Raw genomic sequence first — 25,872 nt, 5'->3', positions numbered from 1 at the left:
TTATTTATTTACTTATTTATTTTTAAACATGTAAATTGAATTGTCTAACTTAGCTATATAATGTTAACTTTGTGTGTCTATCTCACAAGCAGCAGTGTTAATCAATAGTATCTTCAACGGGGATAACCCTCTTCCTTTCTCCACTTTCAGCGTGGAAAAATTAACTGAGGTAGCTCGTTATCACATTGAGACGTCCACAAAAATTCAGGATGAACTTTACTTAGACCAAGAAGACTTCTTCATTAATGGTGACGTAAAAGTCTTTCCAGACCCGCCTCCTCCAGTCCGTCCTCCACCTGTGGAAAAAGAAGAAGGTGGCTCCCTGACCATTGAGCAGCTGGACGGTCTTCATGACCAGTTCTTAGATGTAGCACCTAATGGTAAGAAAAATAAGCATGATGAAAAAGCACAAAAATATCTCAAGATTAACCAGGATAGCCATCACTTGCCCACAAATAAAATTAGCTCTCTGGGATTAAATAGCGCTAAAATGAGCCTTAGCTTTGTTCTAGGTTAGCTCATATTTGCTTCATACAACATAGATCTAAATTAAATGAACAAGGGGGAAATGGTGACTATCGCTTTGGCAGTGTGGCAATCCTTATTCCTGGTAATTCTCTTCTCCTGCCTCCCATACGCCTGGCAGGCACGTGGGTAGATTGAGCAGCACTCCATCGGGCAACTGAGAGATAGCTTTTGTGCACACTTCTAGCTTAAGTTTTGTGTTGGGATTATGAGTTCGTGGAAGTGGATTTTGAAAATTATCAACCATTCTTAATCCCTCTCAGAAGGAACCTTAGCAGTCGCGATGATAACCACAATGTGTTCTTGGATCCAACCTCAAAAGCAGAGTTTATGATTCAACTGAAAGTTTAAAAATAAATAACAAATAGCAGCTATAACTTGACATGTGTATGTCTTAAAAGATTAACTCTAGAGACCCCTGGGACTAAAAGATGTCAACTGATACATTAATCTTTTCAGAGTATGGTAGAATACAACAGCTTTCAAAGTGTAGTAGAAAGAGGAAGGAAGGGAGAAGAAGACAGGGAAGCAGGGAGGGAGAGAAGAGGGGAGATAGTTATCTTTTTAACAAAGTAGATATAAAAGGAAAACCACTTGCCTCAGTAAAATTTGAAAAGACAAAAAATGAGATAATCTAAATGTGTATTTAGGCTCTTTCTGGAATAGAACATGGTTATAAAAGTACTCAAGAATGCAGAGCAAACGAGAATCTGTGTGCAGTAAGGTGGTCAGGGAAAATTTTGTGGAACAACACTTTGGAGAGAGAAACTGCATGAAGTAAAGAGAGATTTGATGGAAAGGACACAGAAGATATTGAAAGTTGGGGAACAGCCACTAGGGAACGTGTAACTATGAAGCATGAGTTCGGACGTTCTGGTAAAGGTCAGAGCCCTGCTCTGCTTCTCCTCCCCCACCTGTGTGAACTGCGGGTAAACAGACTGGGAGACCTCCTCTGTCTGGGGAACCACTTGCACCCACCCAACCTGGGGACTAAACCCAGATTTAAGAAGATAGGTTGTAATTAATGCAGAATACAAAGCTATGTAATACTGTGGGACTTGGGGATCTTGATGGTTCAACTGAGTTACGGTCTATTCTGTGCTTGTCCACAAAATAGTTATCCACCCTGATGTTATATGAAGTATAGAGTCCATAGTCATTAAGATGAAAAACATTGGTCTGTGGGCAAGCAGTTTAAACCCTTTTCTTTATTATTAACTTGATTATATTATTTGAAAAAAATATACCTATTGCATATGTTGCTTCTTAACTACATGTAAAGTACTTACCACAGCATTTATGTAGTCTGTCAATAGAAGTAAGAATCACTGTTATTATTTTTGCTAATGTTATAAAGGGAAGGCGAAAATAGTAGTCATTCCATTTTCTGCATCCCAGAGTCACAGAATTAGAGGTTCTTTCCTGTTAACTTTGAAGTCAGGCTGCAAGTATTGACATTACCATTCCCCAAGCACGTCCAATAATGGCCACGAACTCCTGCTCCCCATCTCACCTGGCCCCCGACAGCATCCTCTGACTTTCACCTTCCTTCCACATTTTTGTGATTGTTGTTCACTGCCTTAAAGGATACACACCTATCTTTTAAATGATATTTTTTCCAAGAACTGGAAAACAATCTTTTTTAATACCTTTCATTGTCTTTACCCTAGAACTCTACAATATCAAAAGACGGTCTTGGTTGAAGTAATAACAGTTTTTGAAACTGTGGAGCATTGGTAGCACTTGGTATATTTCTCAATGTGTGATCCTACAAAACTTTCTGCTTGAATTTGAAAATTCCTATGTTTCTAAGTTAAAAATAGATGAGCATCTCTTTATTCTATTTCATATATGCCATTACAATCTATGGTATTTGAAATGCAAACTTTAAGCTCACTAAAATATATTAAAACAAAATGAATAGATGTATTGTTTTTCTAGGGGGAAAAAGCATTTGTATTTGTACATAACAATCATTATGTTACTAGGTTCACAGTGAGGTTTTTTTTGTTTGTTTTATTTTTTAGTGAGAGAGATAGAGAGATAGACAGGAAGGGAGATGAGAAATATCAACTCATAGTTTCAGCATGTTAGTTGTTCATTGATTGCTTCTCATACATACCTTGGCTGAAGGGCTCCAGCCAAACCAATGACCTCCTGCTCAAGCCAGCAGCAACCTTGGACCTAAACCAGTGACCTTGGGTTTCAAGCCAGCGACCATGGGGATCAAGCCAGGGACCATGGGGTCATGTCTATGATCCCACACTCAAGATGGCAATCTTGGGGTTTTGAACCTGGGTCCTCAGGGTCCCAGGTCAAGGCTCTATCTACTGTACCACCAGCTGGTTAGGCTCCACAGTAAGATTTTAAAGCAAATTTGCAAGTAGTTTTAATGTCATTGTTACACTTTATAACTTTTATTATTCTGCATAAATAAAATTATAGAAGGGAATAGATAATCTTTGATTAAAACAAGTGACTGGATACTTTAAGTACTTGTGATTAGTAGCTACTATCAGGACATAAATGGCAAGAACTAAGCTTCAGGAGTTTTCTGCTGAGTATTGGCTAATAACCTGAAAATTAAGTCTTCATCAAAATAGTTCTACTACAGATAATGTAAAGTTGAAAACACATCATATTCTGTAATGCTTATAGTCAACATTTCTTTTGTGGTCAAATTCTGCTGCTTATGGTGATTCTAAGTCTCCTTTGATAAAGATGGTAATTAGACAGAAAATATCATTTCTTGATATGATTGTCACAAATTTTCTGGAAAAAATGACCTTATGTGTGATAATCATACAAGGTCATGCAAAATACAGTGAAAAAAACCTGGCATGCTAGCATTTTTTTTGCTACCTAGTGAAGAGTCATAGTTTGGGATCTTAAGAGCATCTTAAGTAAAAGCAGCCACTGAATCAGCAGGACATTTGTTCCACTGACCATCTCAGGAACCATTCCCACAAGAATACTCCCAGCAGAGAGGGGACTTAGTAAGTATTTTATGAATTATAATAATTGCCGACATTGGCATGGTCCCAGATCTTATGTGTCCTTTGCATGTGTTAATTCACTTCTTACCCATGGATGGATAGGTAAGAAGATTCATCGATGGGTAAGAAGAGTCAGACAGTGCTTTTATTTTGTCTTAACCTTTTTTTTAAGTGAGAGGGGGGAAATAGAGAGACAGACTCCTGCATGTGCCCTGACCAGGATCCACTCAGCAACCTCAATCTGGGCCTGATACTCAAATCAGCCGAGCTATCCTCAGTGCCCAGGGTTGATGCTTAAACCAGTTGAGCCACTCACTGCCAATGGAGAAAAGGGAGAGAAAGGAGAGAAGGAAGGGAAGAGAAGCAGATGGTCATTTATCATGTGTGACCAGACCAGGGATCGAACCCAGGATGTCCACACACTAGGCTGATGCTCTATCTACTGTGCCACTTGCCAGGGCTCAGAGAGTTTTTTTAAATACACCTCTTATCAAATGACCATGGTATGATCTTGGACAAGTTCTTTAACCTTTCTTTTTCCTCATCTGTAAAATGGAGTAACTAATGGGGTTGTTATGAGCATTAAAATAATTAATATATAGGCCCTGGCCGGTTGGCTCAGCGGAAGAGCGTCGGCCTGGCGTGCGGGGGACCTGGGTTCGATTCTTGGCCAGGGCACATAGGAGAAGTGCCCATTTGCTTCTCCACCCCCACCCCCTCCTTCCTCTCTGTCTCTCTCTTCCCCTCCCGCAGCCAAGGCTCCATTGGAGCAAAGATGGCCCGGGCGCTGGGGATGGCTCCTTGGCCTCTGCCCCAGGTGCTAGAGTGGCTCTGGTTGCTCGCGACAGAGTGACGCCCGGGAGGGGCAGAGCATCGCCCCTGGTGGGCGTGCCGGGTGGATCCCGGTCGGGCGCATGCGGGAGTCTGTCTGACTGTCTCTCCCCGTTTCCAGCTTCAGAAATTTTGAAAAAAAAAAATTAATATATATAAAGTGATTAGAAAGTGTTTGGTACAGAGAATATACAATTTAAGTGTAATGTAAATCATTATCATTTAATAACATAATTATAGTAATATATTATTAGAAAATATATAGCACTATACAATATTGATGCAAACTATTCTTATTTACCAAAACATTAGCTCAACATCTTAAAGATGCATATGCCCTAATTATTAATACCACCTGCAGCATTGCCCCAGAACACTTACAGAAAAAACAGCATCATACAGTAGAATTAAACCATGAGGTATGTGGCTCCCCGGGGACCACAAGCATCTCAAACAAAAGAGAATGCATTTTTTGTACCACAGTGAGCTCTGTGTAGGTGCATCTTGTCTCCAAACGGCAAGTGCCAGGCACATCAGGAAGACAGCCCTCTCCAATGAAAGCAATTTGGAGTCAGTAAAAATTAGAACATTTTACAATGCTCCTCTGTCCCCACATAAGGAGGTTTTTTTGTAAGTCTGTCAGTGCTCCCCATAATGTCTGCAAAGGTGCAGTTCATAGCTATTTGGCTTCTGCTGAGAAGCTATCCAGGGAGAACAGAGTCCAACAAGTTCGGTACCTGCCCTCCTTCAAGAGAGGCAGCATTTAGTTGTTCAAGTCCTGTAACTGTTCTAAAAATGGACCAGGAGCCCTCTGCACACCCCTCTCGGAGACCCTCAGAATCAGGGACTGGTCTCAAGGCTACAGGGCACAAACTCGGAACTCCAGACTGGAGGGGCAAAGCTCGCTCATTCAGGTACATGGCTTTTACAGGAATTCACAGGAGGAAGTAGTTGAAGTGGCCTGTGTGGGTCACCATAGGACTTAGCTTGTAAGAGACTTTCGGACAGAAGCTTCCAGGAAGAGAAGCAGGGGCAGAGTATTCCAGGCACAGGGGAGATGGGGTAGACATTGAGATTTTGAGGTGCATGACATATTTTGGGAGCAGCAAACAGACCAGCTGGGGCAAGAGGCAGGTGGTGAGGACCACAAAGAGGTTGTGTGGTCAGGGAGTGAAGTCTCAGGTGGCTTACAGAGGGCATGCAAGAGAGGCTTATCAAAGGCATTTAGAGCCAAGGGACATGGAAAATGGATTCGAGGGCAAAGGAGACTGAGATAGCAGCAGAGGCTACTCTGTAAAGAGCCTCAGCTAACCGAGAGGCTGCGGAGGGGACACCTGTCTTGCAGCCTATAAGTGTAACCAAAGAGTGCTATGAGCTGCTCTAGGCTTCGTGTCTCTGAAAAAATTATAAAAATATAATAGAATCTATTTGCAGGTAAGTAAACCTCATATTTTGATTTGAAAACTGATTATATTTGTCTGACATGTACACAAATCAATGAATAAAGATTAGATCTTAGAATACATGATAAAAGAAAAATTGATGTTATTAACAGAATCTCACGAGGTGGCACAATCTAGGGATTATAGCAAAAAGGAGCATGGGCCCCCACGTGCTTTATGCTTCCCTCAGAGGGTGAATGCCTTCCACTAGATCTGACTCAGATCACAGAAATGCAGCCCGTGACCTTTGGGCCTGGTAAAACTGTGCGCGGAGGTCCAGGTGTTTCTTCAGAATGGAACATAGTCTGATGAAACCAGGGGCTTTATGTTGGGCAAATGACTATATATGCTCAGAATTCAAGATAGCTCCATGTGGAAAATGTGACCAAAAAAACCTTAAAACATCAAAGCTAATTAAATCACTAGTGAACGTTAAAGTCCTTTCCTTTAACAACAAGAGATTTCTTTTTCATTCATTCATACATACATTCATTCATTCATTCATTCATGTCTCCACCAACATTCATGTGTGCAGAGCAGGCCCCAGGCTGAAGGCCTGGTGTGAGAGGCAAGAAACCCCGCAGGCAGGGAGGAAACCAAAGGCAGTAGGCAGCAACTATAAGGAAGAAGACCCATCTGACATGAAAACAGCAATATTTAAGATTTGAAAAGAAGAGTCCTGTTTTAACAACAACTGCAAAGAGACTGATTGAAAGGCAAAATAGAAGTTAGATGCAGCTAGAGTAGGTGTAAGAAGGGCAAATGCAGATTAACTGATGTCTAAGGTTTTCAATTAAAAGACGTTAAGAGATATGAGATCAAAAATACCAATTAGAAAAGGAGATTTCTATTTTTAAATATCTGCCACATGTTAGCACTCACTAGACACTGCAGACACACAAGAGCAAATATGCTTCTGTCACAAGCCTTTGAAACATAGTTGAGGAGTCAAAGCCGGGACTCTAAGCAGTGAAATGGAAAGACGCACCGAGTCTGTGTGTCAGTAGGAAGCATTTTAATTGTTCCCTTTGTCCTCATGAGAAACTCATAATAGTGAAGCTGGTAAACATGGCAGGTTGTGAATTAGGACAGCCTGCTAGTGAACCCCAGCTCCACCACTTAGCAGCACTGTGACATTAAATCAATTAACGTCCCTGTGCCCTACCTCTTTTACCCATAAAATGGTGATAATAATAATTAGTCTTTTTTTTTAACTATAAAGTAAGGATAGTCTATTGTCCATACTTATACAAACACTAACCAGAGTGTCTGGTAAGTCGTGAACACTCATTATGATTTTCTCCAGAAATAATGAACAAATGTGTGTTGGGGGGGGGCAGGCATTAAGCAAAACTGAGGGTACACATTGATGAATACTTAAAATAACAACGTGGAGCTATTTTAAAGGCAGGAACCCTCCAGACCATGTGAGTCGAGTCACCGAAAAGCAGAAAAAAACACGGACGCTTAAACATTACCTTCCAAAGAGGAACAATCCGTTTTTGAAAATCTGGTTGAAACAATACCCATGGCTTGTATACGACAAAATACTGAATCTCATGTTCTGTGGCCTCTGTCGCAAGCATGGAGTGAAGTCAAGGGGAAACCAACTGAGTCTCTTCTATGGCTCTGACAACTTCAGGGCCGAATTTCTCAGTGCTCACCATATCAGCGAGGCTCACGCCAAGGCTTCATTAGTGGAAGCAGCCAGTGGCTCTCCGGTGACCAGGGCCTCCATGGAGCCGACGGCGTGGACCATGAGCAGAGTAACCCTGGGGAGAGTCGAGAACTTATTCAGATCGTGCCATGCTCTCGCAAAGACAGGGCATCCCCTCAAAGATTTTCTCTGGATGTGCAAGTTGGATGAAATGAAGGGTGTTGATATTGGCCCCATATTTAGAACTAGCAAATCAGCAAGAACATTTACATATTTTATTGCTGAAGTAGAACGCAGAAATCTAAGAGAGAAACTAGAGGAAAGTAAGTTTTTCTCTGTCATCATTGATGGCATCTCAGCCAGTTCAACCGAGGAGGCTGAACTTGTCTACGTGCGGTTTGCACACACAGGAAAAGTGTGTTGCCAACTTGTTGGGGTACATGCAATAGAAAAGAAGGATCCTCTGGCCATCAAAATCGCCATTGAGAAAACTCTAGAGAGAAATCTTTGACTTAGGCTGTTGGACCAAGACTGGGCGAAGAAACTGGTTGGTTTTGGTAGCGACGGTGCCCCTGGCTCGGAGGGAGAAAACAGCAGGGTGGTCCTCCTTTTCAGAGAAATCCAGCCATGCATGCTGACTGTACACTGCTTCACACATCATCTTGAACTGTCTTACAAGGTGGTATTCCAGAGCACTCCTCTGTACAACGATGTCACAGACCTCCTTCACAGAATTCATAGCTTCTACCACAGTTCAGCTCTTCATAAGCATTCTCTAACAACCGCTTTCCGAGGACTTCACCTTCGCCCTGCGATGCCTTCCCAGGTCGGAGATAGGAGGTGGCTTCATGGATTACAGACAGCCCTCCGGAACTTTCTCAAGGGATATCCTGCAATTGTCCAGCAACTGCATTCAGTAAGTAATTTTGAAATACCACACTATTTTAGTTGCTCAGGATAACAGAAAGCATTTTGCATTGAGCAACTAGAAACAATAATCTCAAGAAGATAGACCACTGTTTTATTTCCAACCCACATTACAGACAGGTGAAGGCAGATGTGGCACCAGTCATCAGAGAGCCAATGAACTTCTGGAGTACCTTCTCCAAGCAGACATTGTCAAGTTTGTGCATTTCCTGGTGGATGTCACTGATGTGCTTGGCATCCTGTCCCATGTCAACCAAAACAGAAGTTCTTCAATTGCAGATATATTTGCTGCCATAGAGTCCACCCTGAAAATGCTCAGAATGTATCAAACAAGGTGAGGAATCAGGGAAGATCTGAGGAACTCGGGAAATCATTTGCCAGGTACTTTTTCATTTCATGGTTTACATGGGGGTTTTGTTTCTCCCCAGACCAGGGCCAAAAGAACGCAGGGTGGATTCAGTCACGCACTTTCATGGTCACCGCCTCAAAGGAAAGGGAAGCATTTCTGATGTAAGAAATACGGTTTTAACATGTCTTATCAGGAGGCTGCAAGAGTGTTTCAGAGATGCTAGCCAAGATGTGGTGAAGGCAGCCGTGATTGGCAGCTTCAGATTGTGGCCCGCAAAGATAAATCAAGGTGACCTATTTGCATTGGCTCTGCACCTGAAGTTCTTTGATTGTACGAGTGTTTACATATGTGGCTTTGCATTTGTATATTGATGGCAGAGTTTGGAGAAAAAGAGGTGTCTGTCCTGGTTGCACATTATGGACCAGTTTTGGCAGCTGCCAATGTGCAAATCGATGAAGTGGCCACTGAGTGGAACATGTTGAAATCAGAGATTTATGCTAGGTAAGCATCAGGAAACTAGTTGACGTTTATAAATATTTGGGTAAGATTTGCAAGTCTCAATCTTTTACATTTTCCACTTTCCCTCCTAGATTTCAGAACATTCGCAAATTGACTTGGGATTTTGTGAATTCAGTTTGCTCATCCAAATATCTTGACACTAGTGGACCTTGTGCTGACTCGCCCTGCAAGCTCAGCGGAGGCAGAGCGTGGCTTTAGTCACATACAATGCACCAAGACACCAATGCATGCCAAGGTCAAGGCTGGTGGCATGTCGGATCTCCTGATCATTCAGTTGAATTCTCCAGATATTAATAACTTTGACCCCAGGAAAGCTATCCATTTATGGAATGCAAGTACACTGTCTTCAACTGGTGACACAACATCTGATTCAGATTGCTCATCAAACTCAGAAAGCCATTATGAAAGTGATTAGTAATATGACAAATGGTGGCTTCATTCTTGATCACAGCAGAAACAAAAAATTATTTTCAAAAGGCTGAAATTTGAAAGTAAAACCATCACTACTCTTCTCATTAAGCACAAAAAGCATTTGATATCGTCTAGAGCAGTGGTAGTCAACCTGGTCCCTACCGCCCACTAATGGGTGTTCCAGCTTTCATGGTGGGCAGTAGCAGAGCAACCAAAGTATAAATAAAAAGATAAATTTAACTATAGTAAGTTGTTTTATAAAGATTTATTCTGCCAAACTTAGCAAAAATCCAACATAAAGTACTTGGTAAGTAATTATTATTATATGCTTTAACTTGCTGTAACTCTGCTTTATAAATTTTATAAAGTAAAGTTACTTCCCTACTTTATAAATCACCATTACTGTGGAACCGGTGGGCGGTTAGAAAATTTTACTACTCACAGAGATACAAAAGTGGGTGGTAGGTATAAAAAGGTTGACTACCCCTGATCTAGACATACAAAGCAAAAATCCAAAAATTGGTTTTCCAGTAACTTTCTAGTTCTACTTCTACATTCACGTGCTCTTTTATATTCTTTGGGTGGAGGTTTATATGTATAAGCAATAGTGTTACTTTGATATCATATTTCTGAGAGTTATATGTAAAAATCATATCACTATATGCCTTGGTCGTTTAAGTAACAAGCCCATATTAAAATCATTTTTACATTTCACACTAATGTCCCCAGGTAAACAATTCCTATGTAACTTAAAGTATTGTCTTATAACATCTTGCTTGCATCATGGCTATTAGAGGCAGTGGAAATATTTTACACATCTACCAGAATTTTTAAATTCTTTAAGCCTCTTTATGGTTTCAAAAGAGTTTATTTATGGTTCCATATTGAGGAACATGAATGATTTATTTCAAAATTATCTGAAAATTGATGAGGTATCATGTAAAGATTATTTTGCTGAAAATTCTGCTACCTTGGAAAGTAGGCTTATCTCTACAGAATTAAATACTCAGATTCAATCATAAAGGATAAAGGATTTGTTTCTGCACTACCTGCTGGATGGCCAGCCATATTAAAGGAAGAAACATTCTGCTCTTGCTACCCAGAAAGTTCCCTTCCAAATCTCAAAATTGTATATTTGGTTTTAACTACTGAAATTTTAAAAGGATTGTTGCACATTCCTGAAAGTTAGAGGAAATGATAATTTTGGACTTTTATAAATGCTAAAGATTTAAATGTAAAAAAAATAATTTGAGATGCTGCGCCTATGCTTTTCACTTTTTTTATTTCCAAACAAAGAAGCATAGCCATCCCCTCTGGACCTGAAAAAAACACATGATACACGTAGGCGTCTCTCCAGACTCTAGAAGGTACCTCTGCTGTCAGAGTGAGACACTTTATCAGCACATTCATTTATTTTGCTTTACTCTTTCTTTTCAAATGCATGTGCATGCAATTTGAAATGAGGAACAATCTAAGCAGACATCTCTGTGGACAAGGTCAAGTAGGTTAGTATATAAGAGAAGAGTATTTAAAAGGGTATTAATCGTTTATAAAATACTTTAGCATAGTGAGCTAATTATATGATTAAATTAACACTTCCACCCCAATAATTTGACAATTCAAATCTTCCTACAGTTATAAAAACAAAACAAATAGATTCTGTCCCAAAGTGTAAATGAGGATAACTGTTACTTTGATCACTATGGTGATTTGCATGCTTTTGAAAAACCTTTATCCCATATTTACCAAAATATCTTACTCTTGTGAGCTTCTGTATAATAGGAAAACTTAGAATATTTGTTTTAATTTAGCCAATTCTGAGTAAAATATCAAAAAAGACTCCAAAGTGAAGTCTCAATATCTTGCCCAATCTGTAATGATTTTTTACTCAGCCAGAAATGATATTTTGACTTAGCTGAGAAAAAATAATAGGAGAGTGTCAGGAAATTGATTATTATTTTTATGCTTTCAAAATGTCTTCTGTTTCTTTAAGGGTTATCATTTTAAGAAATATTAACAAAGTGATTCCCTGTCACCTAACTGAAAAAAATATTTTTCATTGCATTATAGGCGTAATAGGAAATAAAGCATTTATTGACATTCTTCTTGACTTGGTGACCCTGAACCTTGGAACAAACAACTTGCCTAGTATTTGGATGCACCTCACTCAACCTGACGTAAGCATCAATTTTGTTTGGGTTTCAAAGCTTTAAGAATTTTTATTTGATCAGTAAGTCAGTAGTTTTAAAATAACCAGTACATGCAGATACTTCTGACATTTAGTAGGAAACCAATAAATACTGAATGATTGAATGAATGAACTTTAAGACACAGGCTCAGTATTTGAAGAATGAGTGAAGATGCTAACAGTCAGTGAAACATCACAGAGACCAGGAGGCTCAGTCCATAAGTTTGTATCTATGACTCCCTGATGGGATGATCCTAACTAGTAAAAGTAGATGATTTTGGCAGTTCTTGCTCCTCGTCATAGTTTGTGTCTTAAGAATATATCAGAAGACAAAGTGGTTAAAGAGTATTTCCCTACAGGCTGTGGAGCCCTTGCACGCCCACTGCTGTCACTTTTGTCCCTGCTCTGTTGAAAAGGTGTAAAGCCAACTGGAAACACACGTATATATTCATTGTATAAGCAGAAACGTAAATGTCAAAGAAGCAAAAGGTGAAATACTTTCTAGGTACTGCCTGGTATAGAGTGGTGGGTAGAGCTTAAAGGAACGGAAGTTACTCTGTTCACCCATCTGAAATCCTACTTCCTTCATCTGAATCTCTCACTAAAAAACATGAGCCAATAGAGCTTCACGCTAGAATCGTGCACACATTCCAATGGCATTTCCTGTCTTCTTCTAGTTGCAGGAGTTAACATCTTTACTAGTAGTAAACTCGGAGTTCGTGGACTGGCGGAAATTCTTGCTGGTGGCTGCGCTGCCTTGGCCCATCCCCCTGGAGGAGGAGCTCCTGGAGACACTGCAGAGGTTCAAGGCTGTGGATGCAGAGCAGCTGGGCGCTGTCACTTTCGAGCAGTATACGCAGGTTGCTATCAACACCTAAAGGCACTAATACCAGACTACTTTTGACCTAAGGAGTAGAATGTATCTGGTGACCTTTACTAGAGCAATTTTGGTAGAGAACAGAATCCAGACTGCAAAGGACTGAGGAAATGACTAGTAGAAAGTAAAGATATGAGAAGTCAACTCAAAGTCCTGGCTGGTTGGCTCAGCAGTAGAGCATTGGCCCAGTGTGTGGAAGTCCGGGTTTGATTCCCTGTCAGGGCACACAGGAAAAGCGACCATCTTCTTCTCCCTTCCCCCGCCCCCGTCTTCTCCTCCTGTAGCCATGGCTCAGTTGGAGCAAGTTGGCCCTGGGTACTGATGGCTCTATGGCCTCATCTCAGGCCCTAAGAAGAGCTTGATTGCATAGCAACGGAGCAATGGTTCCAGATGGGCAGAGCATCAGCCCCAGACAAAGTTGCCAGGTGGATCCCAGTCGGGGCACATGTGGGAGTCTGTCTCTCTGCCTTTCCACCTCTCACTTAATAATAATAAAAAAAAGTCAAATCATTTTTGAGAAGTTAGAGTAAGGAAGGAGTGAGAGTAAAATCCTGTAACAGGAAGGGCCTGCATTGAATTTCTTCTGTCTACTAAGAGAATCCATGCTGCTGCTCACTGGTTCACATTGCTGGTAGACACAAAAGATGGACATGTTTGGGAGGTGCTAATTTTGAAGCAAGGTGATACACTCTAGATAACTGTATCACATATGTGAGCCACCACGGAAGGATCATATTTTCCTGCTTCTCTTTTCTTCCATAATTGATCGATGGACGGTGTGCTCATAGCCAGCCCTGAGGGTCTCGTGCTCACACAGCTGAGCCAGAAGAAGTGGCACTTACATATGGAGAAGATTCCTTCAAAGCTGATTAGAGAAAGCGCTTAGCTAATTAGGCTCTGATTCCTCTCCCAAATAGACCAATTTATGAATTCTATCACCGTCCTGAACTTAAAACTTGTAAAGATGATTTTGATTACAAACAAAAACAACAAAGCAAAACTTACTCTATTTTTATTGTTGGCTTAAGGCTTTAAAAAGTGGGCACTATGCAATTGCCAGCCTTCATTATTTACACTATGTGCCAATTAACACAGGATATCAATTGAGGCACCCTTTTTCACAAACATGAAAAGAACAAAAGGTGTTATCGACTTTGACCAAAGGGCTGAGCCAAAACCAGAAAGCTCCTTTACCAAAAGTGTGACTTTCTTAGAGAAAGCTGGCTGCTACGTTTAGTAGAAACTGAGAAATACTTGGATACCACCTGTGATTGGGGAGCAGTTGGTTTCTGAGCTCTGGCCTTTCTCCCTTGTCCCTGCAATTCCTGCTCCTCAGGAGCCCACGACAAGGAGGCCATTTGGGGAGGCCCATTTGACCATCCCTCATCATGACTTTTACAGATTTCCAACACTCACAAGCTCAGAAAAAAACAAAGAGAGAGAGAGAGAGAAAGGGAGAAGGAAGGAAGGAAGGAAGGAAGGAAGGAAGGAAGGAAGGAAGGAAGGAAGGAAGGAAGGAAGGAAGGAAGGAAGGAAGAAGGAAGGAAGGAAGGAAGGAAGGAAGGAAGGAAGGAAGGAAGGAAGGAAGGAAGGAAGGAAGCTTTTTAATGAGAAAAGTCAAAATAGCTTCTAGGGTAAAATTTTGTAAGATTTATTGAAAATGCCTCATTAGAACAGTTAAAGAGTATAACTACATTGCTGAGAATAAGTTTTCTGGGAAAAGAAGGCTCTCTATTCTGCTTCTTATTTGTCTTTTTTCTTTTCTTTTGACTAGTTGCAAGTTCACCACAACAGCCACATAAGAGTGTGTGCTGATTTCCCTAGCTGCTGAGAGGGAGTGGGAGGGAAGGTGTGCAAAGTCAGCTGGGCTGTGCCCCTCCGCTAAGCGATGGGAGCCTAAAAGCCCATTTGCACTCGCTGCCAGCCCCTCTGCACCTGTCATACGCTTGCCTCTGTCGCGTGCGGATGTTTAGTCACACTCACGTAGACTTCTTTGATGTTCAACTCTCGACTCATCTTATGAATGAGACACATGGTGTTGTAGGCTTAATGAGTCAGACGTCCTAGGACCCAAGCAGTGCAGTGCATATTTTGTAGGGAAAAGTAAAAAAGATAAAACAAAAAACAACCAAACAAACTTTTGTTAGTAAGAGAGTACAAAGCACACTTCCATATTTTAAGGGGAAATGACCTGACCCTGCAGTGAGGCAGGATGTGGAGGACAGAACCTGCTTTATCAATTTAAACACTTCACACCTTTCACATTTCACATTTCCTATTGTAAAAATTTTCAGGATTGACTTGTCAAAAAGTGTAAGGTGTTTTCCAGTTAGGTTATTTTCTCTTTCTAATGTGGCCCTTCTGGGTGAGAAACATTTTGAAGCAGTTTTCTAGTTTATGAAATTATATAAACGTTTAGAAAGTACGATAAATGGCCCATTCGTTTTAAGAATCCAAGGAGAGTCCTGTGCATTGAGACCACTGGATGGGGAGCTGAGAGTTAGCTGAGTCACGGGGGAAGGTCAGGGGTCTTATCTCTGTTCCTTATTTCCCCTCTGGCTTCTTCTACAATTTCCTCTTTATTATAGGCTTCCAGCAGTATGATCATTGTGTCCTTCAGTGTAGTTTTTTCTGCTTGGGGTTCATTGAATTTCCTGACTCTGTGGTTTTTAGTTTTTGTGTAATTTGGAAATTTTTTAGGATATTTTTTCCAAATATTTTTTCTGCACCCTCCACCTTTTCAAAGTTCAGTCAGCGTTTATTGTCCCACGGGTCACTGATGCTCAGCTCATTTGTGTCTAGCCTTTTTTCTCTGTGCTTTCTTTTGTACTCATTCCTGTTTCTGTGTCTTCAAATCACTGATTTATCTCCTCTGCCGAGTTGAATCTGCTAGTAACATCATGCAGTGTAATTTCTACTGCAGGTGCTGTACTGTGTACCCCTAGAAGTTCAGGTGGGGGTTATTTAGTATCTTTCTTCTTTTCTTTTTCATTATGTGTGTGTTTTACCTCCATGTCCTTGAACAAATGAAATATATTTATGATAACTAAGTGAATAAAACCTTGTTGTTCTTTCTATCATCTGTGTCATTTCTGTGTTCATTTCTATTGATTATGTTACTACTGGCTATGGGCCATATTTTCCGGCTTTTTCCTATTCTTAGTAAGTTTATATTGGATGACAAATGTTGTGAATTTATATTGTCGGGTGCCCAGGTTTATATAGTTTATATATCGTCAGACGTGTAGGGATGTTACTTGGAATCGGTTTTATCATCTCAAGGTTGATTAAGATTTGTAAGGATGTGTCAAAATCATTTAACCCCTATGTGCGAAGGTTTATTTCTGGGCTCTCTGTTGTATTCCATTGATTTATATGTCTGTCTGTATGACAGCAACTATAACTTTGCAGTAAGTTTTGTAATTAGGAAGTGTGAGTCCTTCAGCTTTTTTCATCTTTTTAAGGATAATTTGGGCTATTTGGGGTCTCTTCAAATTTCATATGAATTTTAGGATTTTTTTTTCTCTGCAAAAGAATGTCATTAGAATTTTGATAGGAATTGCATCGAATCTATAGATCACTTTGGGTAATATTTGCATCTTAACAATATTGTCTTCCATTCCATAAACATAATATCTTCCCATTTATTTAAGTCTATTTTAATTTCTTTAGCAATGTTTTGTAGTTTTTACTATAGAGGTCTTTCACTTTTTTGGTTAATTCCTAAATATTTTATTCCTTTTGAAGCTATTACAAAGGTAAATGTTTTCTTAATTTTTCAGATTGTCTATTGTTGATCTACAGAAATCTACTGATTTTTATCTGCTGATTTTGTATCTTGTCACCTAGTTGAATTCCTTTATTAGTTCTAACAGTTTAAAAGAGAAGAAAGATTAGAGAGAGTGGGTCTCGAGCAGCCTCTGGTGTAAGCTCCATCTGGCCCAACCACGAAGGCAACATCTACTCAGTGCCCTGCTGACCAGGAGGTCCTCCCACTCTGCCTGGAGCACATGAACTGCTTCTTCCCTTGCTCCTTTACTGTGGATCTTTCTCCAACTCCTCATATTTCTCACTTACACACACACACTCACACACACACAGTTTTGATCTCCACCAAGATGTGAAGAGATCCCTCTGCAGATCTCGAGGCCCTTCTACCTACCTATCTGTCTATCTGTCTATCTGTCTATCTATAGCAGTCCCTCTCTAGTATCATGCCCTGAAAATTCTAGCCGTCTTGGTTTCCTTCAAACTCCATGATCTGTCCTGTGAACTCGGCACGACTGCCAGGCTCTGCCGGGTGCCCCTCCTGGCATTGCAGACTGCCGACCGCCCCCAGGCTGGGACAGTAGCGAGGGTCCTTCTGCCTTCCTTCTGTCGGCAGCTCCTGTTCTGTGTCATCTTGTTGTCTAATGTCTGGAAACACGTATCATGTATGTCATTCACTTTTCCTATAAAGGCAAGAGGGTAATTCTGAGCTTGGTTACTCTTTCATGTCCTAAAGCAGAAATCCTACCCGTGTTCCTGATCTCTCTGTTCCCCAGAGAATGGTACTTACCCCCCAGGTTAGTCCCTGGGGGGGGGGGCCTCCTCCTGAGCAGTGCTCACATTTGGAGCCCAAGCCTGTGCTGGACCTGACGCTGCTTCTCTGCCTTCTCTCTCGTGAGCTTCCACAGAGCCAGCATGTCCCACCACCCTACTGCTCTGTTCCAGGTGACAACAAAACCCACCCCTCACTGCCAGGGCTGCATTTCCTTACCAGCTACCCAATGTCATTTAAGTCCTCTCTCCAGCACAGGTGATTCTTAGAAGGAAAAAAGGCATATAGACTATAGGCTGGACTCAGTTTAAGTACACCTATGTCCCTTGGCAGTAGGCAGTGCTGAGAGGAAGTTATCACTCAAAAATGCTAAGGGAGTGAGACCTGGAAACAAAATCTTATGTATGTACAGTGCTTACCATGTATAAAAATTAAACTTGGCAAGACATATTCTTTGAAGCAATTTAATACCCAATTTTCAATAGCAGGCATGAATGATAACACCCAAAGGAATGAACTAAATGCCAAATGGGTGGTATGAACAAGTCCAGTTAAAGTTCATAGGAGAGATCAAGGAGAGCCTCCTGGTGGAGGTGTGATCTGAGCCAGGTCAGAAAAGATGTTTAGGTTTCCATGGGTAGACAGGAAGTCACTTCAGGTAGGAGGGAGACTGGAAACAAAACCAGCTTCGAGGTTACTGGGCTGTTCTTTGGTGGAGTAATGAGGCTCTGCACCAGCGTAGCAGCCATGGGGACAGAAGAAAGGGAGAGATGGCCGAGGCATTGCCAGATGGGAATCGAGGGACTTGGTCATTGCTGTTAGATATGGGCCGACAAAGAGGATGTCAGTAAAAAAGTAGGACTGTGAGTTCTTGATCAGTCAGTCAGTCAGCCAGTCAACAAACACTTTCCAACACCAACAATGTGTACCAACACCTCCCTTGGCTCTGAGAACAGACAGAAAAACAGACAGGACGTGTGAAATGCGAGCTACTGTCAGGAGCGTCAACCCTCCAAAATATTGCTCCTCGAGCAAAATCTAGGGCAGTGACCTCCAAGCTTCATTGCTATGTGTTGCAAGTTCAAATATAGCTAGGATCCCTAGTATGTGGATTTTCATTTGTAAATTATACATGTGTTCTATTGCACTGATACATTATATACATTATCAAATTTTTTAAAATTAAAATTAAAAAGGAATCAGATCAAAATACATGGAAATATTAGTTCTACTACTTTCTCCTCCACCCCATGGTTTCTTCAGCCTACATTAGACACCGCACACGCTGGGTTCAACGACTGTGGCTGTTACAAGGAGAATCACATCACAGCAGAATGCATTAATAATTTTTCTTCTTATTTTTTGTATAGGCTGGTCTGTGGTTTACAGGAGATGAAGATATAAAAATTCTGGGAAATCCTCTTGAACCCCTGCCATTCAACAGGCAGGAGCATCTTCTACAGGTAATTACTGTGAGCTTTAAAATGTTTCGTACTATGACATTAATCAATTTTGTTGTTGTTTCTTCCACTTGTGCAATTTTAGACACCACTGCCACATTCCACTTTGTTTTCCATCTCCCCAAAGAGCAGACTTAACAGTCACTAAGCGGCAGCACAAGGAGCCCCCGGGAAGGAGGCAGGGCCGGACTCAGACAAAATCCTGCAGTTCAGTTAACTCTCTAACTGATCATGGACAATTCCCACAGCCTCTCTGATTTCACTTTTCTCATGTCAAGTAAGCTGTAACTAGACACAACTGTCCCTAAGTGTCCTTCCAATTCTAAAAGCTTGGGGTAAAAACTGTCATCTTAACCAATATATGTTTTTGTTCATCTCTTTTTGATTTTGACTAACATGTACAACATACCAAGGTTTTGTAAACAGTATTGTCCATGTCGCATTGAGTTTTTAGTATCTAAAATGTTATTATTATCCATAGTAATTATTGATAATAATGACATCATAATGACAATGGTAATATGTTGATAATAATAATACTATTAGTATTATTATTGACTTCTACTTCTGAGGCCACAATAGAAAGCAATACCTTAAAATCTGAAAACTACTTCACTGTAAATGTTCCAGATATAAAAATACACATAACACAGCCAAACTCAGTAAGATATAAAAAGAATTGAGTGGTAGATTTAGACATTACATCAAACTACTTTTATCAACTGTTTGGTTTCCAGCCAAGCATTAATCCAAAATTACAGTACAGAATTGAACATGGGTCTAGTCATAACCTCAAAGAGAGCTATTTCCCTAAACTCGTTACACATTTTTGAGCACCTGTGCCAGACGCTGTCTGGCGAGCAGGAAGGAGAAGGGGCCTACGAGTTATCATAAGAGCCCAGGCCATGAGGCTGGCGGTTTCGGGGCAGCTTCTCATTTTGCTGTTGTTGGTTTTTTACGATGTGAAACTGGGGACTGAGGTCGATTCTCCCGTGCAGCTGTGGAAGGCCGTCTCTCTATGATTTTGTGGACAAGTCTGCAAGCACATAAACAGATTCTACATTACTTGGGAAGAAATCGGCAGGCTGAATAGCTCCTTCTTTTCCAGACAGAAGTTTTTAGAAATGTCAAAGTAGGGCAGGCACTGCTGCTCCCCCAGCTTCTAAAGCCGGAAGGCACACAGTGCAGGTCAGCCCCTGGGATGTGAGGCAGAGAAGCAGGGAAGCCTTTGGGTTCCAAGGAAGGGAGTGGCCCCCGCCTGCTGCTGCCCAAACAGCTGAACAGTGACAGGGAGAAAGGGACAATACTGGGAGCAGAGGCAGGACTGTGAAGCCTGAGAAAGAAGTACTCTAATGGAGCAAAGGGTGGCTGATAGATGTGTGTGTGTATGTGTGTGCACGCCCGTGTGTGTGTGTGTGTGTGTGTGTGTGTGTGTGTGTGTGTGTGTGGCCCAGAAGACAGAAAAAGAGAAAGGGGTGGTATTTCCCAGCCCCCTCTGGATGCTCAGCATTGCATAAACCTCAATGCTCTTAAACTGGGGTTAAAAGTACAGATCCCAGTGTTGTGAAGAGTGAGGGAGTGACCCTACACATGTTCACTGAGCAGACACTAACTGTACTGACTGTATGTAGCGAAAGAATGGTTAATGGTTAACACACTAATAAAAGAGGTACAAAGAGAAAACATAAAGCGAGACAAGCATACCTCATCGGCTGTAATGAGAATAGGAAAGACCAAATCGAAGGACAGGGGAGGGCCCCCTGAAGGGAGTGTTCTGAGGGTCAGGCTCCGCGGGCTCTGTTCTCAGTTCTGCCATGACTCACTGTGGGGCCCTGGGCAGGTCCCTTCCCTCCCAGGCCTTTGCATCCTCTCAAGGAGAAGGTGTCAGCTAGAGTCTTAGGTCCCTCCTGCTCCCCTGCTTTGTCATCTATGCTTTCCATGACTGGGGACCTGCCTCGGGCCACACCCAGCAGTGGCTCCTGGAGATGGGCCATGACCACTGTCCTGGGCTTGGATGACCTCAGAGTCCAGGCACTGGATGAAAGGCCAGCAACATCCAAAAAAGGAGCCCTGGGACATGTCTGTGTTGCAGTCTCATCCTTGTCCCCTGACAGTGACAACACACATGACTGATGAGTTTCAACAGGCTGTGTCCTGGCTTCCCACACATATTTCCACACATTCAACACCCACAGCAACTATTCCAGTATTTCAGAAGTCCTTCAGGATAGCCCAAGAAAAGTCAACTGAATTTTGCTATATTCAAATCCACAGTGTTGTCTCAATCTCTTCTCCACAGCTTTCATCCATGTGAAATTCTTCTGTTACTCTTTTAATATTTATGGAAGCTACACTCATGGTTTGTAGTACTAGCCATTTGCTAACAAATCTCAAACGTCTATTTCCATCTCAAATCTTTCAAATGATAGACTCTTAGACGCAGTTGCCTGTTTGACATCTCCACTTGAATGTCTAGTAGACATCTCACACTCACCATGTCCAGAATTAGGTACCTGACCCCCCCATCCCTGCCACCCCACCATTCCATCCTCACCTGAAGCTCTCTCCTTCTCAGTCGGGGCCAGCTCTGCCCTTCCTGTCACTTAAGCCAAAACCATAGCAGTCATCCCCAGTTCCCCTTTTTTCCAACCCACCTCCAATTCTTCAGGAAATCCTAACAGACAGAATAAGACCACTTCTTACTATATCTGGGATAAGACCACTTCTTCCAAGTACCACTGCTGCTTGTCACTGAAACAAGCCACAGTCAACTCTACCTGGATGACTGCAAAAGCCCGTGATATTTTTCTGTTTCTCCCTTTTCTGGCCTCCAATCACTGGCAGATCCTGGCTGCCGCTACTCCAACACTCTGCCTGTCACTCCGAGGAAAAGCTGACGTCCTTAGAAGCCAGCCTGGCCTTGCACCTCCTGACCTTTCTTCTTCTCTCTCCCTGCCTCCTGCTCTTCTGTCCCTGCCCACTCTTGTCTCGGCTGCACTGGTCTCCTCCCTGCTGGTCCAAGTGTAAGGCAGGCACCCACCTCCAACACTGTCCTCATCACTTCCCTCTGCCTGTCACGCTCTTTCCCGGGGTCTCCTGAATCCCTGCTCCCCCCAAAACTCTGTTCAAATTTCACCTTCGCATGTTTGCCACCTATCCCCCCTTCACTCTCAGTTCCCCTTTTTCTGACCTGAATTCTGCCAACAACCCATCTTGGAAGCTGGTCTTGGAACCAATCTTGGTATTAGCCTCAGATGAGGTTGGAATCCCACTGATTTCTTGATTTCAGCCTTGTGGGGTTTTTTTTCTGTGTTTCCATAATCATCATCTAATTACCTTGATTTATTTTATTTGTTCTTCATTTTCTGTCATCCCATGTAGAAATTGAGAGCCTCAAGAGTAGACATCTTTCTCTCTTTCCCAGTGAATGCATCTTAAGCATCTAGAATAGTGCATGCCTAGCATATCATAGTTGGTCAATAAGTAGTTGTTAATGTGTAATTATTATCTCGCAGTTATTGTAAGTCAGAAGTCCAGGTATGGCTTCTCTGGGTCCTTTGCTCAGGGTCTCACAAGGCTGAAATCAAGAAATCAGTGGGGTTAGAACCTCATCTGGCCTGACCTGCGGTGGCGCAGTGGATAGAGCCTCGACCTGGAACGCTGAGGTCGCTGGTTCGAAACCCTGGGCTTGCCTGGTCAGGGCGCGTGTGGGAGTTGATGCTTCCTGCTGCTCCTCTCTTTCTCTCTCTCTCTCTCTCTCTCTCTCAAATGAATGAATAAATAAATAAATAATTTTTTTAAAAAGCCTGACCTGTGGTGGCGCTGTGGATAAAGTGTCGACCTGGAACACTGAGGTCGCCGGTTCAAAACCCTGGGCTTGCCTGGTCAAGGCACATTGGGAGTTAATGCTTCCTGCTCCTCCCCCCTCTACCCTCTCTCTCTTTCTCTCTCTCTCTCTCTCTCTCTCTCTCTCCTTTCTCTATAAAATCAATAAATAAAAAAATTTAAAAAAATAAAAAAATAACCAAAATTTATTTAAAAAAAAAAAATAACCTCATCCGAAGCTAATTTCAAGATTGGTTCCAAGACCAGCTTCCAATGGGTTGTTGGCAGAATTCAGATCTGTGCATTGCAGGATGGAGAGGTTCAGCTTCGAGAAGCTACCTGCTATTCCCTGCCACGTAACCCCCTCCACAATCTGACAGTCTGCCTCTTCAAAGCCAGTGGAATAGCATCTCTCTGGCTTCAAATCTCCCCTAAGGCCTGGGTCCTTTAATTTAAAGGGCTCACCTGATTAGGTCAGGCCCAGCATCAGGCTCCCGTTGGATTAATTTAGAATCAACTGATTAAGAACTGTAATTATATCACAAAACCCCTTTACCTTTGCCACATACGGGAGCCCGCTCATGGGAAGACTTCCCCGTCCCATTCACAGGTTCCGCCCACACTGGAGGAGAGGGGAGGAGACAGGACATGTACTCTGGGGGGGGGGGGGATCCATTGAGGCCGTCCTAGAATTCTGCTGACTATAGTATTTTCAGGGATCTTAAGAACATAGGAAACCTACGTTCAATTCATTGACTTAATAAGCCTTACAGTTACGGAAAGTGTCCACAAATCAACTTATTTTATTTTTGCACACCTCCCTTCAATATAGTGTATTCTACTTCTTTGCTAATAGAAATAATGCTGTGTTGTACCTGCATCACACTTATCAGAGCAATTCAGTAGAAATGCTTCTAAAAACCAGTGAAAACCAGTGATTTCTGTGAACAAAATGGGAGATAGCAGCCAAGATCAATGCCATGGTCTCCCATCTATGAGTGTCAGTACCTCCCCCCTCTGCTCCTAGTCCTGCTGGGTTCCCCTGAAGTAACTCAAAGGCAAGTGAGGAGATGAAGAAAACGCATGGTCCTGGATGAGCCCTGAAAAATCTAAGGATGCCTCAGCGTCTGAGGGTGCCCGCCCCCTGTCTGTGCTCGCCTTCCCACAGACACTCAGTGAACGTTTGATGGAAGGGTGGCTGAACGAATGAGCTTGCAGATCCCATCGACCTCTGGGATTTTTTTCTGCTTTTCTAGCATAACATATTTTATGCATTTTCCTATAAGTTATTTTTATTCAAAATTTTATGTCAAATAACAGAAATTTCTTTTTCCAACTTCATCTATGTCTAATTCAATTAGCTCATGGTTGTAAAGATTGTTGGTAATGAAGAATAACAGGGGACCTGGATCAAGATACTTCCTTCTCAAAGTGTCGGGCAGGACCAGCAGCAGGGGAATCACTTAGGAGCTGCCCAAACACGCAGAACCTTAGGCTGTTCCAGCACCATCTGCTTACTTAGAATCTGCATTTTCAAAAGATTCTCTGGGTCGCTGTATGCACATGTCCTGGGACACACAGGCCCCACCTAAGACCACACAGGTCTTAGGTGGGGCCTGTGTGTCCCAGGCTTTGGCCTTGATTTTGCAGGGCCCCGGAGGATATTAGGTTCCTAACTACTTGCTCCTCATGCTGCCAAATGCACGAGGCACTGTGCATAGAGCTGACCCTCGGCTCAGTCCCTGGAATAAGAGCGAGACTTGCCAACCAAACTGATACCCACGGGTCAACAGCCTCTCTCCCTGGAGGGGAGCCCACCCTAGAGTAAGTCACATTGAAGTTCAGAGCAAGGTGGGCCATTTTTAAGGTTGTAATAGCTAGCGTCCCGCACTGTTCCCTTCCCCTCCTTACTCCTTGCAGAGAGGGGTACATCAGAAGCCTCCTGTCCGGGAGTCAGGATTGGTTTGTCAGGATGGTGCTGAGGACAGACAGAGGGGTCCTTGCTCCTGTGGTTCCCTTTTCTACATATCATGTCGTCCTACCTTCTTTATTAGCACATTCTTTCCTAAATATGCTGATGCCATTGTTCAGAAAGCAACCTCATTTTAAAGCCGCTGGGGAGAAAGTGCTTCCTCATTGCCTGTCCGTCTACTAATACTGAAGTCCATGCCTTCGATGTTTGGTTGAAATTCTTTTTGTGTGACAGTTTTTCTTTAGGCTGCTTGCTGACCATGAGAAGGACCCGCCCTTGCTTGACTACACACAGATGCTGCTTTATTTTGCTTGCCACCCAGACCCTGTGGAAGGGGTCTACAGGGCCCTCAGTGTGGCCACCGGGACTCACATCTTCAAACCAATCAAACCTGCTACTCAGACTACAGAAGAGGTAATTGAGTTCCAAAAATGGACTAGCACTGGGGTCTGCAGGGCGATGTCGGGAGATCCTAAACTTCTAATAACAAAGACTGTGTTCTTTTCATTTCTGTATTTTCCTCAGTACCTAACACAAAGTTTTAATATGCTAAGTCTTCAACAAACTTAATTCAATTAGATCAAGAACAGAGAACACACTGTCCAAAAAAATGCTTTTATAGCAAAATCGAAGTTTGCCCAAAGTTTCTTGGTGGAATCCAAGTTTTCTCTGTAAGGGACAGCTTTTGTTTTGCAGGAGGTGCCAATCCTGATAAATGAGAAAGAACTGGGTATCAAACCAATCTATTTATCACACTTTAATGTAAAGCAAATTCAGGCCTTAGACACATCCCACATGTAATGTGACACTAAGCATGTTCCATGCCAAAGCCCAGTCACCTAAAACCCACAGGCACTTTGTGTCACCTGTATCCAAGGACAAAGAAGCTTGATATCTAATAAAGCCTCTCATTCCCCTTGGATCTCTAAAGGTTGGTATCCCTGAATTTTTCAGGTGGAAAAACGCAGAACAGGCTACTAACTAGTCTACTTATTGGGTACCAATTGGCATGACATTTTAGTCTTGGCCTGATCTTTTGGGGACAGAGTTGTGACTGTCATGACTGATTGCTTTTTTTTACCCTTTCTTGGTGGACTCAGAGGGGACAGGGGTGCCGCCCAGTCTAAGCTCCTCAGAAGTCAAAGCCACACTCTTTTTCCTTTTGCACGTGTTTGTCCAGATAGAACATGCTGCGTTCCTTGTGGGGGGAGGGACAGGAAATCCTGGATCAGCTTTCACATCTGGAAAGAAATAGACTCTCTTAGACACAGCCCTACATCGCCTCCTCGAGCAGATGAGCCGGCCGTCCTTCCCTCACCGTCAGAGCCATAGTAGGGCCAGACAGAGGCTGAG

At 42.3% G+C, this 25,872-nt stretch overlaps 1 protein-coding gene across 4 annotated transcripts in view; it reads left to right on the top strand.

The window, feature by feature from the left end:
- The window catches only part of SPEF2 (sperm flagellar 2), a 156,858-nt gene that overhangs the window by 118,093 nt on the left and 12,893 nt on the right, over nt 1-25,872 (top strand). For all 4 annotated transcript variants that reach the window (XM_066373513.1, XM_066373542.1, XM_066373523.1 and 1 more), the window contains exons 29-33: nt 151-380; nt 11,728-11,834; nt 12,523-12,705; nt 18,633-18,725; nt 24,754-24,933. In XM_066373513.1, the coding sequence (XP_066229610.1) occupies nt 151-380; nt 11,728-11,834; nt 12,523-12,705; nt 18,633-18,725; nt 24,754-24,933 (793 nt within the window). The remainder of the gene's footprint in view (nt 1-150; nt 381-11,727; nt 11,835-12,522; nt 12,706-18,632; nt 18,726-24,753; nt 24,934-25,872) is intronic.

Source organism: Saccopteryx leptura, chromosome 1 (assembly GCF_036850995.1).
Source record: "Saccopteryx leptura isolate mSacLep1 chromosome 1, mSacLep1_pri_phased_curated, whole genome shotgun sequence".
Lineage (NCBI taxonomy): Eukaryota > Metazoa > Chordata > Mammalia > Chiroptera > Emballonuridae > Saccopteryx > Saccopteryx leptura.
This window is presented reverse-complemented; position numbering and strand designations above follow the sequence as displayed.